Source organism: Marmota monax, unplaced genomic scaffold, assembly GCF_021218885.2.
Source record: "Marmota monax isolate L192 unplaced genomic scaffold, Marmota_monax_Labrador192_F-V1.1 WCK01_AAM20220418_F8-fsc00009, whole genome shotgun sequence".
NCBI classification, from domain to species: Eukaryota; Metazoa; Chordata; class Mammalia; order Rodentia; family Sciuridae; genus Marmota; species Marmota monax.
Window position 1 is genome coordinate 28,877,149 of NW_026694710.1, and position 16,128 is coordinate 28,893,276.

General features: G+C 52.7%; 1 protein-coding gene across 5 annotated transcripts; it reads right to left on the reverse strand.

Moving 5' to 3' along the window:
* Window positions 1–139: 139 nt before the first annotated feature.
* Window positions 140–16,098, reverse strand: Tmem175 (transmembrane protein 175). Of its 5 annotated transcripts, none has more exons than XM_046423779.2 (12): window positions 15,623–15,974; window positions 10,704–10,770; window positions 9,764–9,947; window positions 9,627–9,665; window positions 7,946–8,043; window positions 5,618–5,669; window positions 5,160–5,195; window positions 4,604–4,687; window positions 4,093–4,257; window positions 2,397–2,475; window positions 2,018–2,153; window positions 140–919 (listed from the first exon to the last, which is right to left on the reverse strand). In XM_046423779.2, the coding sequence occupies exons 3-12, from the start codon at window positions 9,914–9,916 to the stop codon at window positions 253–255; spliced, it is 1,509 nt and encodes a 502-aa protein (XP_046279735.1). In that variant the 5' UTR covers window positions 9,917–9,947; window positions 10,704–10,770; window positions 15,623–15,974; the 3' UTR covers window positions 140–252. The 5 variants fall into 5 exon arrangements, with proteins under 5 accessions (XP_046279735.1, XP_058428474.1, XP_046279736.1 ...); XM_058572491.1 differs by lacking the exon at window positions 10,704–10,770 and adding an exon at window positions 14,398–14,520; XM_046423780.2 differs by lacking the exons at window positions 10,704–10,770; window positions 15,623–15,974 and adding an exon at window positions 15,990–16,098.
* Between the last annotated feature and the right edge of the window lie 30 nt (window positions 16,099–16,128).

The window sequence follows — 16,128 nt, forward strand, 5'->3', positions numbered from 1 at the left end:
GCAGGAGGACCACTGGCTTCAGGTTCCAGAGGGGCGTTCTTCCTGGTAGTGTTGGAGTCTAGGAGGAAAGTGGGTGGCTAACAGCAGAGACTGAGTTCCTGTGGAACTCCTCATAGTGTAAAAAGGAGGACAACTTGCATACTCTGAAACAGATCTTGATATTTCACAATGGAGGCAAAACCCAGACTGTAGCTCCATGGGGCCTGCTGGCCCAACCCCCAAGGCTTCCTTCCCGGGCAGGCATAGCTTCCACTAGCAGGAGGAAGGCAGGAGCTGGGACTGGGCCTCCTCTGGGGCCTGGCTCCGGAGGGGTTGTGCTGGCCGCAGGTGGCGTAGGCCACGTAGGCTGGCCAGAGCCAGGCGCACGAGGAGGCGCAGTAGCAGAAAGGCGAAGGGCACTGCAATCTGCATGACGTGGAAGATGGCTGTGCTGAATCTGCTCAGCAGGCAGGTGGCTGCAAAGGCCAGCAGGCTGGCACAGGGGTATAGCGCAAGCTTGGCAAACATGAAGGCATGCTCCTGCCCACCAAATCGCACAGCTGGCTGCAGCGTCTCCGCCTGGCGCAGCAGGGCCGCAGTCCAGATGGCAAACTGGAAGATGCTGGCGAAGAAGACAATGGCACAGCTGAGGCGCACACGCTCCAGCTCATCTCGTGGCTGCCTGGCGAAGGCTGCAGTCTGCTGGTAGGCCAGAGGGAGGCCACCCACAAAGGCCAGGGAGAGGGTGTTGAGCAGACCCATGGCCTGTGTGGCCTTGCGGACGTGCAGGAAGAGCGAGTGGTGTGCAAACCAGAGCAGACCCACTGTGGCAAAGGAGCCGAAGTATGCCAGGAAGTGTGGCCCATAGGCGCCCAGGGCTGCCACGAGGCTCCCGCGGAACTGTTCCTTCACGGCCTTGGGGTCTGGGACGTTGTCCTCGCTGAGGAGCATGAACACAGGCATTTGCACCAGCCTCCCCAGGAGCCCACAGGCCCCAGGGAGGTGGGCTGAGCATCCGTGCTAACTTGGGCGGACACCTGGACACCTCTGCACAGGAAATGTTCCTGATGTGGTATCGTGTGTGTGGCACGCTGAGGTGTTTATGCTCTCCTTAGTTCACCCGGAACAGATACCTAACTGGCATGCTCTCTGCTCTCCTTGCTGGGAGCAGCCCTCACCCATAAGAGGCTCCAACAATGTGCCTGGCCCTGCAGGCCCAAGAAAGACACCTTTCATCAAATAATGTGGAGGATGGTGGCTCCTGAGGCAGCCAGAGACCTGCACCTCCAAAACTGTGGGCAGTGGGGAAGGGTGTGTGGGAGAACCTGGGGGTCACACAGGAGGAGCACGTGACCTGCGGATGGTGATGGGCTTCCCCTCAGCCATACTTCCCCACCCACAGCATCTGGCTGCAGGGCAGAAGAAAACAGATAATAGGCTTTAGGAATCAAGTACTACAAAAAATATTTGCTACGAATTTTTAAAACTTCACAGTACAGGGGTGCATGCCTATAACCCCAGCTAACTTGGGAGGCTGAGGTCAGCCTGGGCACTTAGCAAGGCGTCAAAATAAAAGGGCTGCAGATGTAGCACAGTGGTAGAGTACCTTGATTAAACCCCCAGTACTGCAAAAACAAGCAAACAAAACCCCCCAAAACAAACAAAATAAAGTTTTTAAATGTTTAATGCAATAAAAGTGTGCACTGAGATGTGACTAAGGGGTCAAGAGACTTAGGAAGCCTGGAAGACTTGAAAAAGCAAACAAACACTTGGAAATAAAAGTGGCTGCTCACATCAGATCTCCAACAGATTCCCATGGCAGTCTAAGTTGCCCAGACCCACAGACATGCCTGAAGGGACCTAGGGGGGGCCAAGGCCTGAGGAGCCTTCTTGTTCCTGGGGAAACCCTCCCAGGGAGCTCTGCACCCATAGGAAGGTGAAGCTGAGCCTTTCTGGTGTGGCCAGGACAAGATGCCAGGGACTCAAGTCACACCGCCACCTGAAGATGAGACAGGGCTGCCCCCACTTGGGTCCTCACCAGATGTCCAGGATGAGGAGCGTGGCCACAATGGCGTAGACACCGTCACTGAAGGCTTCCACCCGTTCCTTACTGAGGGGCTCATGCAGGTCGAAGCTGAAGACCTCTGCATTGTGGGCCGGGGGGTCCCTGTGACCTGCAGGCATAGGAGGGAGGAGCTGGCTCAGCCCATGGGCTGTGGGGCCAGTGTGGTTATCCCTGCCCACTTCCCTTAGGGACTGGGAATGTATAGCCCAGGAGAGGAGCTGGTGTGGAGCTGCTGAGGGGTGGGAGGGTCACCACATGTGTGTGCCTTGCCCCAACATGGCAGTCTTCATGAACAGCCCGACCCCTGTGGTGCCTCCCTTGGCCTCAGTGCAGGACTGCCACTGACACCTACCCACAAGCCTGTCTTTGCACCAACTGGTGGCCTTGCTGATGTAGGGCAGGAAGATGACGGTCACCATCAGCAGGTATGACTGTGGGGACACGACAGTCAGGGCCTGCCTCCCCAGGGCAGGGCCATATACCTCCTGGAGCCCAGCCACCCAGGAGTTCTACCATCCTTGAAAAATCATGTGTAACAAGGAAAAATCCAAGGAACTGTCCTTTATGGAGATGAAGTAAAGGATAGCCATGGAAGGTAGAAAGCGCCCAGCAGCCATACACCTGCCAAGAGTTGTGTCCAGAACACACAAAGAACTGCTACAACACAACAAAAGACAAGCGCCCAGCTGTGAGAGGGGCAGAAGCAACATGCACACACCAGTAAGCCAGAGAGCCTCAAGGCCACTGTTCTCAGGAAACATGCCCAGCGGCTCCAGGGGGAGAAGGGGACTGCGCAGTACAGCAGGGCCCCTTCTGGGCATGTGCACAGAATTGAGAGCAGAGGCTGGAAGAGGCTGTGCTCAAGGCAGCACCATCCACGACAGCCAAGAGTGGGACAGCCCAAGGGGCCATAGTGAGCAACCTCAGGCTCAGCCCCTCAGTATACTATTTTTGGATAACAAGAAAGAATTCTGATCAGAATGCAGCAAGGAGAGATCCAGAAACCTCATGTAGTCTCCTGTTCCGCCAATGCCTATGCCCTGCCTTCATGAGACATTCATGCCACATGGACCACCCTGGGTGTACCCCTAGAAGGGGACTGTCCCACCTCTGAAGCTAAGACTCGCCTCCAACTGCTGCCCCTCACTCCTGTCTTGCTGCCTACCCCTGGCTTCCCCACTCAAGACCATTGCCCCGCCTCCCTCCTGTTTCATGAAAGGGACCAAGTCATACGGCCGGCCACAGGCCCAGGGCCTCACACCATAATGCTCACCTTTCTTCTTTGCTTCCTCACCTGAGGCCCCACCAAGGCCTACCTGCCTGGTGCTCTCCAGATGATTCTGCTCTGCCTTGGCCAGAGGGTTGGACCCTGCTTGCCTGCTGCCACAGGCCCTTACCAGCCTATTTACTTTTTAACCCAGAATTGAATGAAAGGGGCTCTACCACTAAGTCACATCCTCAGGACTTTTTATTTTTTGAGACAGGATCTTATAAGTTGCTGAGGCAGGCCAGAATTTGTAAGTCTTCTTCCTCAGCCTCCTGAGTCTCTATTATAGGCATGCACCACCAAGTTCACCTTAGCCTGTTTTAAACTTGGAATCCTCTTGAATGCTTATTAAATGTTTATGAAAATGTCAGTTATTTTGTTCATAATTCTTAGGATAATTTGGTTTTTTTTTTTTTTTTTTTTAATATTTATTTATTTTTTTAGTTCTCGGTGGACACAACATCTTTGTTATGTGGTGCTGAGGATCGAACCCGGGCCGCACGCATGACAGGCGAGCGCGCTACTGCTTGAGCCACATCCCCAGCCCTCTTAGGATAATTTGGATTAAAAACTCCATGTACTTCAACAACGCTCAAGCAGACCCGGAGCCACAGTGAGCTTCCTAGGCCAACTCTGGAGCAGCTTGTTCTGCAGCTCTTGGTCCTGTGTGAACAGCGCACTGCCAGACCACCACTCTTACTCCTGTTAGAATTAGCTGCTGGCTGAAAAAAAGCATCTCAGTGCCCAGGCTGTGCCCTCCCTGGGGTGCCCCAACACTCACCACAGGGAAGAAGAAGAGGGAGAAGATGGCCGCAAGAAAGCACAGCACTGGACCACGGAGGACAAGGTGCAGGATGTGCCTTCGGGACAGGGCCCTGTGGGCGGAGCACCGGATCTGCGGGCTCAGCAGGTGTGGGAAGTGGAAAGCATACCCCACAATCAGTGCCTGTGGGAGAGGCAGGCCACAGGGCACCCTCTATGAGCAGAGGGGCATGGCCAGGCAAGCTGGCTTCTTGCAGGGGCTCGGGGGAGGGGACCTAAGGCAGGCTCGCACTGGAGTGCTCTAGGGAAACACCAGGGATGGGAGTCCTGGCCCTGCACCTGATGCAACTGTGAGGCCCTTCTTAGGCTCAGCAAGGACAGGGGTCTCAGGCATGCACACCCCAAGTATCCACGGCAGGACCTGAGCTCCTGGGGACATGGGGTCAGGATACTGGCGCCTCGCCTGCTTGCCCCCATGACCATCTCTTTGTCTCTTTCACATACATCCCTGCAGGCTCCTGATGCCTTACCTGCACAACTCCAATGGCGATCACACACACACAAAACAGGAAGATGCCCAGTGGCACATCAGGGAACGTCACCATTAAGGAAAACTGTCCAAAACAAGGAGTAATGCAGAAGTTCATTAGTCTAGGAGCTGGGACACAATGAGCCTCCTGGTCTCCCTGCTCTGTGCTGAGGAGGACTATCATGGGAGGAGACATATAGGGTGTGGCAGATCTGTCCGCAGCCCCCACGGGAGCAATTCCATCCACTGCTACAGGCCTTTGAAGTCCCCCAGATCCCAATTCTCTGGCCCAGCACATACAGACCAGCAGGCCAGGTCAGCACTGAGTATGAGAGCTTTTTGGGTCTGTGGAGACTCTGAGTGGAGGAAGGCCACGACAGAGTGGGGGCCCTGCCTTCAGAGCCCCAGGCCCCCAGCCAGACTCCCCCTGGAAGTTCTCTCCTCTATGCAGCCCCCAAGGCCCAGAATCATCTGCTGGTCTGCATTTCCAAGGACAGTCAAACCCAGGTGGAGCTCAGCACGTCTTGGGCATGTCTGGGGAGCAGGCTGTTACTTACTGTGTATGGCAGAAGGGTGATGGTCATCATGCAGGCCTGGAGAGGAGGGAGGGAGGTCACATCGATGCAGCCTGGATGGTGCTAGTTGCCCCCTCACCACTCCAGAAGAGGCCAGCTTAGGCCCCTCCCAAGACAGGACGGTGGGCCAGCAAGTGTCAGACCTGAGAAGCCTGTGCCTTCCTGGCTCATCTCAGCCCTCTCCACAGGCAGGCCTAGCACCCCCAGCTCTATGTGGGCTGGGGAAGGGTGCAGCCCCCTGTGGTGCAAGGGATGTCCAAGGAGCTTCCAGGTGTGGACAGAGTTCAGGTTCCGAGGTACCAGAGGATAAGAGAGAAGCAGCCAGCTATACACTCTCAGTCCTCTTGGGAGGGTTAAATTATAAACCAAAATCATTTCCCAAAAGGATAAAAAAACACCACCACCACCAACAAAAAAAAACCCAAAAACAAAAAACTCACCAGGTTGAGCAAGGCAAGTGTATCGTCTATTTTCCCAACAACCTGAAATAATCTACAAAGAACAGGAGAAGATGGGGCACTCATCAAATGTGGTTCCAATAAAATTACACACACACACATTTGCTCCGGTATTTTCTAGTTTAAATATCATTAAAAGATGATTTTGGGGGTGGGGAGGTAACCAGGGGTTGAACCCAGAGATGTTTAACCACTGAACTACATCCTCAGTCTTATTTAATTTTTAAGACAGGGTCTCACCAAATTTCCCAGGTTGGCCTTGAACTCACGATCCTCCTGCCTCAGGCTCCTGAGTTGCTGGGATTATAGGCATGTGCCACCACACCCAGCTAAAAGATGTCATTTAGGATTAAATGTAAAATCCTACCCAGTGTATGAAAGAAAATTCAAAATCATAAATTCCCTGGAAATCACCCTCTTCATTCTCACATATTCTTCCTGTTGTTTTGCTATTTAAAGCATATTGCTTTGAAGAGTAAGAGCCAAACGTGTACAATGGGTGGCTCTGGAGGAGTCTTTTCCAAGTGTGTCTTTGCATCAGGCTCATCCTGTGGAACCTGGGATCTGGAGGGCTAGGGGGGCTCTTGGGTTGGGTTTCAGGGGAGGCCTTGCTGGGAGGGGAGCCTCTGAATGTGACCTGCCTGTTCGAGGTGCAAGAGGCACATGTGGCTTGCCCCAGCTGAAGCTCTCTTGAAATGTTGTGCAGCTTCTGCCAGAAGGCTGAAAAACCGGCTCTGGATATGTGTACATAAAGTTCCATCATGCAGTGAATTCACTCTTCAGGCCTTGTGCACAAAATCCATTTCGAAGAGAGGAAATCCTTCTTTCCCATTGTTTTCAGGGGTTTCAAACCCTAAACCTGTGGAGCTGCCTATTTAATAGAGAAATTGCTTTGTCCTGAGACTATTTGACACAAACAAAAAAATTAATCCCAGCGGCTAGGGAGATTGAGGCAGGAGGATCACGAGTTCAAAGCCAGCCTCAGCAAAAGTGTGGGGCTAAGCAACTCAGTGAGACCTTGTCTCTAAATAAAAATCAAAATAGGGCTGGGGGTGTGGCTCAGTGGGTAGGTCTCCTTGAGTGCAATCCCCGGTACCAAAACAGCAACAGCAAAAAAGACAGCTTTCATCACAGGCAACATGAGTGAGCACAATTGGCCAAGGGTCTTGTTTCTGAGGCCCCAGCCCACCTGGTCCATGCCCCAGGTTTCCCTGTCAGAGCTTGACGCCAGCTTAGGGTACCCAAGTACCATGTCCCCTGTCCACTGTGAACCATGCCTTCTCCTGGGCTGGGCAGCGAGCCTAGGGACAGGGACACAGGGCCAACCTGGTGCTGCAGCATTTGCTGAAAAGCTAAATAGCAAGGACTATGGCCCCCTTGAGTTGGGAAGCTCTTCTGGTGACCTGCTGAGCACTGCAACCAGGTGTGCAGAAGACCATGCTCAGGCAGATGCACACAGCAGATCTGGAAGCCCCTCATGGGGCCCCTGAACCCCACTCAGGAAATGTCCTCCATAGTGGGTACAGCCCCTGGCAGAGCTCACAGCCCACATACTTTGCAACATCCCCTGAGAGCCTCCTGAGCACTCGGTACACCAGGGAGGCTGAGGAGAAGAGACCTCCCACCCCTGGAGCTTGGACTCCGAGGTCCATGCTACATCTCCGAAAGTGGTTGTCTACTGAGGGCAGTATACAATAAACAACGCCAGAGGTATCTGGCCCAGTGCCAACACCTGATGGAATGGGTGCATTTTCCTGCACCCCAGCCTTCCTGGCAAGTGCTTCCCTTCCATAGGCTGGTCTGTAACCTAGGATGGAAGCATCTACTTCCAGCTCCACCTCTGGGTGCCTCCTGTCCCTGCTCCCCTGCCAGTGGTTGGGGGCCCTGTAGGTTGGGCAGTAACCCATGGATCAGGGCCTTTTCCTCCCCAAGATAAAGCTCAGGCCCTGGAGAACTACCTGTGGGCTTGGAACAGGGGCTGGAGGGGTTGGCAGCTTGCTCCCTCCTGCCAGGCTCCATCCTGGTTCTGGGGTCAAGCAGGACACCTTGGGCACCCACACCCAGTGTCTGGACTACCAGTGGGCAGTGCTATATGTTTGCGGAAATAGACTTGCCTTGGAGCATGTGTGTGGGAACCCAGGCAGGAGGTTCAGAGAAAGAACTGGGGATGATGGAGAAAGGGGTGACCTATCCACCCCAGCACTCTCACCCATGATGATGGGAGGGGCCCACATATACCTTGAGAATGGTGTGGCTCACTGCCTAAGTGAGTCAAAAGGGGACCTGACCTCAAAGAAGCCCGGTCCCTACCTGGTATGTGCGGCCCAGGCCACAGTCACAATTAGAAATGTCATCAGGTAGACAGCAATCCTGGTTGCTAGAAGTCTCTGTATACTTTTGTCAAATTGCTAGAACAAAAGAGCACTGCCATTAGGGACAGTCATAGGTAACCCAGGTAGCCTTCGACGCATGGGCATGGCCTCACTGGAGTGCGGTGAGACCTCTTGGAGCACCCAGGCTCTGCCTGCTGGGGGCCACACCCCCTCCCATGACCCTCCACTCCCCTTAGGGTGAGCCTCCAGCTGTCATGCTGGGGTTTAGAAAGCCCACAATACAGGCCTCATGGTTCAGAGTTGCAGGAGTGCCTTGGACAGCGGGCTCCCCATCTCATGGCGGAAAGGTAGGGGGCAAAGGGTCCAATGAGCCCTGCAGCCCTTTCACAAGGTCACTGATGACCTCTCAAAGGCTGTCAGTGTTGGCTCAAGACCCTGGCAGGCGCAGGTTGCCCACTGTCTCCTGGGCTCTGGGTATCATCTCCGAAGGTACCCTTCCCTAAGTGCACTGTGCTTCTGAATCGCAGTGTTCAAAGTTGACGGTCTTCATGATAACACATGAGCAGTCCAGGAAGCCCAGTGTCAGGGAGGATCGCTGGTCCAGCACCTTTCTCTCCTTCCCAGAGTGTTTCTGCCTGCACCTGTGGACTCTTAGGAGCTTTCTGAGACCCAGCGAGGAAACAGAAAGACTCAGCATCAAGAAGTCCCAGTTTCCATGCAGAGAACACAAGTGGCCCAGCGGCGGTGGGGTCAGAGTGGGCCTGAACAGCTGAGTTTTCTTGCTGCTTGGGAAGCTGCCCCTGTGGTCTCACAGGATGCTGATCTGGGCCTCTCGTGAAGGAAACACCTCAGCACATACTGGCTGGAGCCAAACCATGGGCTTCCCATAGTAGGCCTCAGAACTACCACTGACCCTGTGGGGCATGGCTTTTCTGAACAGCTGCTGGTGGGCACTTTCCACTGGGACTGCCAGGCACCTGGTGCAATCAATGCTAGGATCTCCTCCAGAGAGCTGTGTCAGGCTGGACGCACATTTCTACTACAACTCTATGGAAAGTGCTTCATCATTTCTTCACAGTGCAAAAACCAAATCCAAGTAGCTGTGGGGCTTCCCAGGTCATCCAGTTCAGCCTGTAGGCGGCTGGACGTCAGCCTTGCTGGGCCAGCACATCCCTCTGCGCCTCACAGCACCCCAAACAAGTCTGGCATTGTGACCACCCTGTCACACGGGCAGATAGGAGACAAGGTGCATGCATGCTCCCACAGGCCTTCCAAATGTCTTCCAAACTGTTCTGCTGTGATCAGTCACATGTTGCTCTCTTTAGTCAGGAATAGTCCAGTAAAGCTGGCTCTAACCGGAAAAGCTTTTACACCCTTTCCCCACTCACCCCCAGATGGGCCTGGTGCACATGCCAGGTGGATGTGCCTCTGCTGAGGCAGCCTGATCTCTGGATCTGGGGAGCTCCCTCCCACCAGGACACTTCCTTCTCCATTCAGGCTGAGACAGGTCTTCACTGCAGAAGCCTGGGCCCAACCCCAACCGCCCCAACTTATGCAGACAGTGACCCTACCAGGAGGAAGCAGGTGCCCACCCTGTTGCCCAACGCCCCCAGACCAAGTGGGTTGTCCCCCTGCACTACACAGCATGCTCCTGGTACCTGCTCTGGGGAGATCTCCGTGTGGGTCACAGGAAGGATCTGAAGAACAAAGACAAAAAGAAACCAGATGTTTCTTGGGCTGGCAGCAGGGCCAGGGATGGGTGCCTCCACCTGCCTGAAGTGGGCTCCACACTTACCATGACTGTGGCGATGATGGACAGTAGTGCGTCACTGAAACCCAGCATGCGGTGGGAGCTCTGGGTCCCTTCCCTGATGTCCTCATCCTTCCTGCATAGGGATGAGTCACCGTGGACATCCAGTGTGTGTTCAGGAGTCTGGGGCCCAGACATGATGGGGCCACTGCCCAGTGGCCACAAAAGCCTAGAAGGAAGCACAGCTCTGAGCATGCCAGTGGGTTGCTCCCAGGGGCTGCCTTACAGGCTTTAGCCAGGGGGCACAGGAATAGAAGCTGGGTGTGGAGAGTGGGGAAGACCCTCCAGGCTAAGCTTCAGCCTGAGACTCCATCACTAAGCTTAAGCTTGGTGACTGGGGTGAGGGACATGCTGTGCCTGCTTCCCCTAGAGGAGCAGGCAGGAAGGGAAGGCCCACACAACACAGGTGGGTGCTTAGCACCCTCATCACCAGGGAAGGGCCTAGAATGCCTGAACCCAACAGCAGACTCTATCCTATGAGCTGTTTTGGTCCTAAACAAGAAAAAGGAGTGGGTGCCCTTGGGGCCCGAGATCACAGCATCAGGACCAATGTGCACACCCAACAAATGCCCCCATGGCACACCGCCTTGGTTCAGAGCTCCCAGGACACTGTCAACGTCAGGAGTAGGCTCTGGAAGACAAGGGTGACTCCAGACAGAGTGTGCTCATATCCTGGAGCAGAGCTGGTGGGCGTCTGGGCAGCACAGCGCGGAGCCCTGTGGACTCCACACTGGACCCAGGGCCCCCACCACAGCTGGGTGACAGGGAATGGGAATGTGGCAAGGAGGCTGAAGCTGGGATTCAGGGAGAGGAGTAGGTCTGGCAACAGCCAGGAGCCAAAATGTGCCTGGAGATCAGTTCCTCAGAGAGAGGGAGGCTGATGCCCAAGGTCCTGGAGAAAGAGCCAACCCCGCCCAGGAACTACCCAGATCCAGAGGGTGGAGAAGATCAATGTTGATGAAGGATGAAGGGTTTGCTTCAGGGCCCATTTTCTAAGGCACAGAAAAAAAAAATAAGCAAAATTAAAAAATAGAAAGGGCTGAGGATATAGCTCAGTGGTAGAGTACCCCTACCTTCAACTCCCAGTACCTCCCAAAGCCCAGCAGAGGATGCTGCTCACCTTAGCCAGAGCATCAGTAGACAGACTGCCAAAGACAAGAGGTAAGGGGAACCACCACATGCTGCTCAAACAAGGAAACTGACACCAGACACAATCAGAAGCCCACCCCAAGATGAACAAAGGAGGCTGACTGGCAGTTTCCAGTGAGGAAACCAAACTGGATAAACATGTAGTCAGGGCTGGGTGGAGCTTAGTGTTAGAGGGCCTGCCTGGCAGCCAGAAAGTGGTATGCTGTCAGTCAGAAGAGCTAGTGAGGTTGTAGGAGACATCTGGCATCCTGGGGACATTAGCAGAGCCACAGCCCTCAGCTGAAGAAGCATGCCTGCAGGGGAGCTCAGTTTCCAGAGAGGCCTGAGGTCCACACCAAGCAAGCCTCCATTAACAATATATGTGAAACACAGGCCAGGGTGTCACTCATGGTGGGGCACTTGTCTAGCACGTGAGGCCCTGGGTTCCATCCCCAGCACTGAGGGAAAAAAAGTAAACACAATTAATTATTAAGCCATTAAACAAAGTATGAGCAAGTAGGCAGATCTAGAGACACAGAACTAAAAACATCAGCTGCAAGTGCAGACAGCAGGGGCTGGGGTTGTAACTCAGCAGCAGAGCGTTCACCTAGCACTTATGAGGCACTGGGTTCAATCCTTGACACCACATAAAAATAAATAAATAAAAATAAAGGTATTGTGTCCAACTACAATTAAAAAGATGCAGACAGCATTACGCAGTGACCTTCTGACGAGGGTGTCAACATGTAAGGCAGAACCCTCAGGAACACATGGACTGCGGTGCCAGGACAGAAGGAGAGCGGGAGGCGGCTCTGGACCACCTCCCCTTCACTCCTATCCAACGTATGGTCCAAGCCACTCTTCTGGGATGCAGTTCTGAGCTTCTGAGAAATGGACGTGGGTAAGTGACCAGTCCCAATTGGAACCCTGGTCCCCGCTCCCAGTCCTCATGGAACTCTCCCACACGGCAAGCTTGGCAGCTCTGTCACTGCAGCTTTGCCTTTCCCAAATGCCGTGGCACATGGCTGGGGGAGGCACTGAGCTCTTTTCCTGCTGTGTCATAACTACTTACTCTGTGACCGAGCACTATGGACTCCACACAGTGGAGTTGCTCCCAGTTGTGGCCTAAAGATGTAGCCCAATGGCATGGGGTTCAGAAGTAAATATTATGGTCAAACCAATCTCATTTTTTTTTTTTGTACCAGAGATTGAACTTAGGGGTGCTTAACACTGAGCCCCCTCTCTAGCCCTCTCTTTTTTGTTTTACTTAGAGGCAGGGTCTTGCTAAGTTGCTTAGGGCTTCACTAAGTTGCTGAGGCTGACTTTGAACCTGTGGTCCTCCTGCCTCAGCCTTCCGAGCCACAGGGATTATAGGTGCTTGCCACCAAGCCTATCCAAGCTCACTTTTGAAGAGGTTGCCACAACCGTTCAATTTTAAACCTCTGTGCACCACAGGACAAAATTAATAAAAACAATTCCCAGAATGGGAGAAAACATTTGCAAACCACTATCTGAGAAAGGTATAATATCTAAAATATTTAAAGAACTGTTACAATTAGACCCCGATGAGACAGCAACCCTCCAGGCTGGCAATGAAACAAAACAAGGAAGTGTTGGCAAAGACAGAGGAAACTGGAACCTGCGCCCTGCTGGTAGAGCACAAAGTGGTGCAGCTGCCTGGCTCACAAAACCAAGAACAGCCCACCACCAGGTCCGGCAACTCCTTCTCTGGTACACATCCAAGAGTCAAAAGCAGGGACTTACAGAGATGCCCATGCACCCAAGCTCATCCCAGGGCTGTTCACAATAGCCCAGAGGCAGAAGGCACCGGAGCCTCCATCTTGGTTTCTGAATGGAGCATCACAAAGTCCTGACACATGCTATCACATGGAAGGACTGGGACGACACTCCAATGTGGAACGAGCCAGTTGCACAAGACAAATACTGTATGGCTCCACTTGCATGGGACACCCCAGAGCAGTCAAACCCATAGGAACAGGAAGTAAAGCAGTGGGCACCAGGGGCTCAGTGGAATGGGTGAGTTGGTGCATAACAGGGAGTTTCGGCTTTGCAAGAGGAAAAGCCTGGCGATGGGTGGAGAAGCTGCACGGAGGAGTGGAGGAGTGAAGGGGTTCCTGTCTCTGGGTTGTGTGCTTACAAGTGGTTAAAACAGTTTTATGAACTGCACCAGTTAAAAAAAACACAACCTAATGCCTAGTCTTTAAGTGCTCAAACCATGTCATCTACACATTTGCATGCAAGTTTTTATGACACATGCCAATGAAGAAAAGACAGGACTAGAGATACAGATGCCGCAGTGGGAAAGCAAGAGGTTTCTTGCAGAGACTGTCAGGAGTCCTCAGTATGGGAGATGCTAGAGCTGAGTGTGGAGACACTTCCAACAAGGGACATAAGAACAGTAAGAGGCCTTTATTAAGCATATCTTAAATATCAAGCATTGTCCCAAGTAGTTCATACTTGACGTCTCTTTTAATCCTTAAATATCACTGTGAGAATTAATGAAAAGCCAGAAAGAACTATCTCTGTGTAACAGGGAGAGCCTGGCATGCAGCAAATTGCAAGGAGTTTGAGAAGGCCGCCTCATGAGGCTCAAACTGGGAGGTGTACCTGAAGAAACCAGGACTACACCAGAGCCTTGTGTACCCAATCCCAAGACTGGACAGAAGACAAATAGACTACCCTGAAGACATATAGAACTCACTTTCCTCTACATGTATTTCATATACAAGTCTATTACCACATAGGCAATTTGCAAATATTTTCTCCAAGTCTGAGCTGTCTTTTAATTTCAACAGTGTATTTTTAAAAAATAGTCAGACACCAATTTATATTATTGTAGGGACATTTTATAAATGTTTATATTAATTAGCTCAAGCTGCTTGGTAGTTCAAGTCTACAGTATCATTAGTGATTTTCTGGGTACCTGTCATTTATTTCTATTTACTTTTTAAAATGTTTATTCTTAAGATTTAGATGGACACAGTATCCTTATTTTACATTTATGTGGTGGTGAGGCTCGAACCCAGTGCCTCATGCATGCTAGGTGAGCACGCTACCACTGAGCTACAGCCCCAGCCCCTCTTGTCATTTATTGAGGAAAAAATACTCTCCAACTACATCAACCTCCCACTACAATTGTGATTGGCCTCTCTTCTTGTAGTTCTGAGTTTTTGGTTCAGATATTTTAGAGCTTTGCTATTAGGCACATATATGTTTAGGATTGTTACATCTTTTTAGTGAATTCACCCCTTGATCATCACAAAACAATTCTCTTACTTGTGGTGATATCTTTTGCTATAATTGGGGGATCAAGACCATGGACTTAGTTTTAGACATGTATGTGAAGTGAGATAGCTACAAGTGAACACCCACTGTCAAATTCAGAAAAATGTGGAGGCAGATTTGGGTCAAGACAGTGTTAGCATGGCATCTACTGCAATGCCAAGAAGCGTGGCTTTATAAATACTTACGAAAGGGCTGGGGCTGTAGCTCAGTGGTAGAGTGCTTGCCTAGCACGTATGAGGCACTGGGTTTGATCCTCAGCACCACATAAAAATACACAAATAAAATAAGGGCATTCTGTCCATCTACAACTACAAAAAGAAAATTAAAAATAAATAAATAAATACTTACGAGAGAGTTGCAATAGATTTTCGTTTCCTGATTACCTGATTTATTTATTTGTCAGTCCTGGGATTGAACCCAGCGTTGTACCACCACTGAGCTACATTCCCAGCCCTTTTTATTTTGAGACAGTGTCTCAAAAAACAAAAAACCAGACAAGTTACTGATGTCTCAAACTTGTGATCCCTCTGCTTCAGTCTCCCAGGTTGCTGGGATTACAGGCATTTACCAGTATGCTCAGCAATTACCTGATTTAGATACCTCTACTTGGTCCTAGGTCTTGCCTGTTTGAGTACTTGGCCTCAAACTCTGCCACACTCTCTAGTGAGTTATTCCTGGGGTGTCACCACAATGGCTTTTAGGTCTCGTCCACGTTGCTTAAGCCCTAAGATTCCAGTCTCTCTTTACCTCCCATAGATGATTTCTATTCCTTGTTTACAAATCAAAGGGAAGCTACCAGAAAATTCCTTCAGCAGCATCATGCTAATAAAACACACAGTTGCCTACAAGTGCAAGCCACTTTTCCTCCTTCCCTCCTTTTGCAGAGTTTTTCACATGGAGAGTGCTTTTCCTATGTCCAAAACAAATACTCTCACCCATGCCACGGAGTCACTGACTTTCCTCCATTAGTCCCCTCTTCTCTCTGCTGGCTCCCTTCTCCCGGCTTCAGGCTGTTCATTTAGTCTCCCGTCTTGGGACCCCAACACCACACTGCCCTTCTAGTCCCACACTCTTCCTCACAACTTCCTGAGCTACCTCCACGAACCTTCCCTACCTCATCGGCTTTTTTCCTGGGCATCTAGGGGAGGCGCAGCTCCCGCCCACCACTCGGATGGCACTGCTCTCGGGGAGGTCGCCCGAGACCCGCTGTTGCTGGGTCCCACGTGCACCCTTCATCCCCGGTTCTACTTAGACAGCAGTCGGTCTCAAAGGCACTCTTTACAGACTGCACTCCGGGTGCGGGTTACGGCGCCGATTCAGGGCCCTCTTCTGCGAGTGAGAACCGCTCTCTACGCACGGCCGCGGCTCGCAGGGCCTGGGCTGGCCCGGCAGGCGCACGCCGCGTCGTACCTGAAGGCGGCAGCTCCAGGGGCTGCGAAAACGCGGGACTGCGGCCCGACGCCGCCAGGTCAGGCTTTCCCACGCAAGCTGGGAAACCCCGTCCTTGAGCTCAGTCTCTCAACGGTAGCCACTAACTCATATTTCCCCCAAAACCGTGCGGCCCAAGGAAAGGAACGCGCGTGTGCGGCCGCCGGCCCCGTCCTCTCGAGGGCGGCACCGGGACCTTCCGCTGGCCCGGCCTTCCCTGGGAGGCGCAGTCCGGCGGAGCGGCCGCCAAACTCGCGCCCAACGCCCGCGCCGTTCCGCCCCGCCACTGAGACAAGGCCTCGCGGAGGGACCGGCTGCCTGGCCTGCGGGGCGCGCGGCAGGTGACGACCTGGGCTGGGCCGCCGTGGCCCTCCTTCTCTCAGGTGTGAACTGCCCGCGAGCCCCGCCGGAAGTCTGTCGCGGGCCCACGCCTAGAGCTTGTGCGCCCGCCGGCGCGACGGAAGTGAAGCACGCGTCCTTCCGGCCCT

Coding starts and splice junctions, on each gene's coding strand:
- Tmem175 (XM_046423776.2), bottom strand. CDS start 15,448: ATGAAGGGTGCACGTGGGACCCAGCAACAGCGGGTCTCGGGCGACCTC. Junction 9,666..9,763: donor CCATCATCGCCACAGTCATG/GTAAGTGTGGAG, acceptor TTTGTTCTTCAG/ATCCTTCCTGTGACCCACAC. Junction 4,258..4,603: donor TCGCCATTGGAGTTGTGCAG/GTAAGGCATCAG, acceptor CCTCTCCCACAG/GCACTGATTGTGGGGTATGC.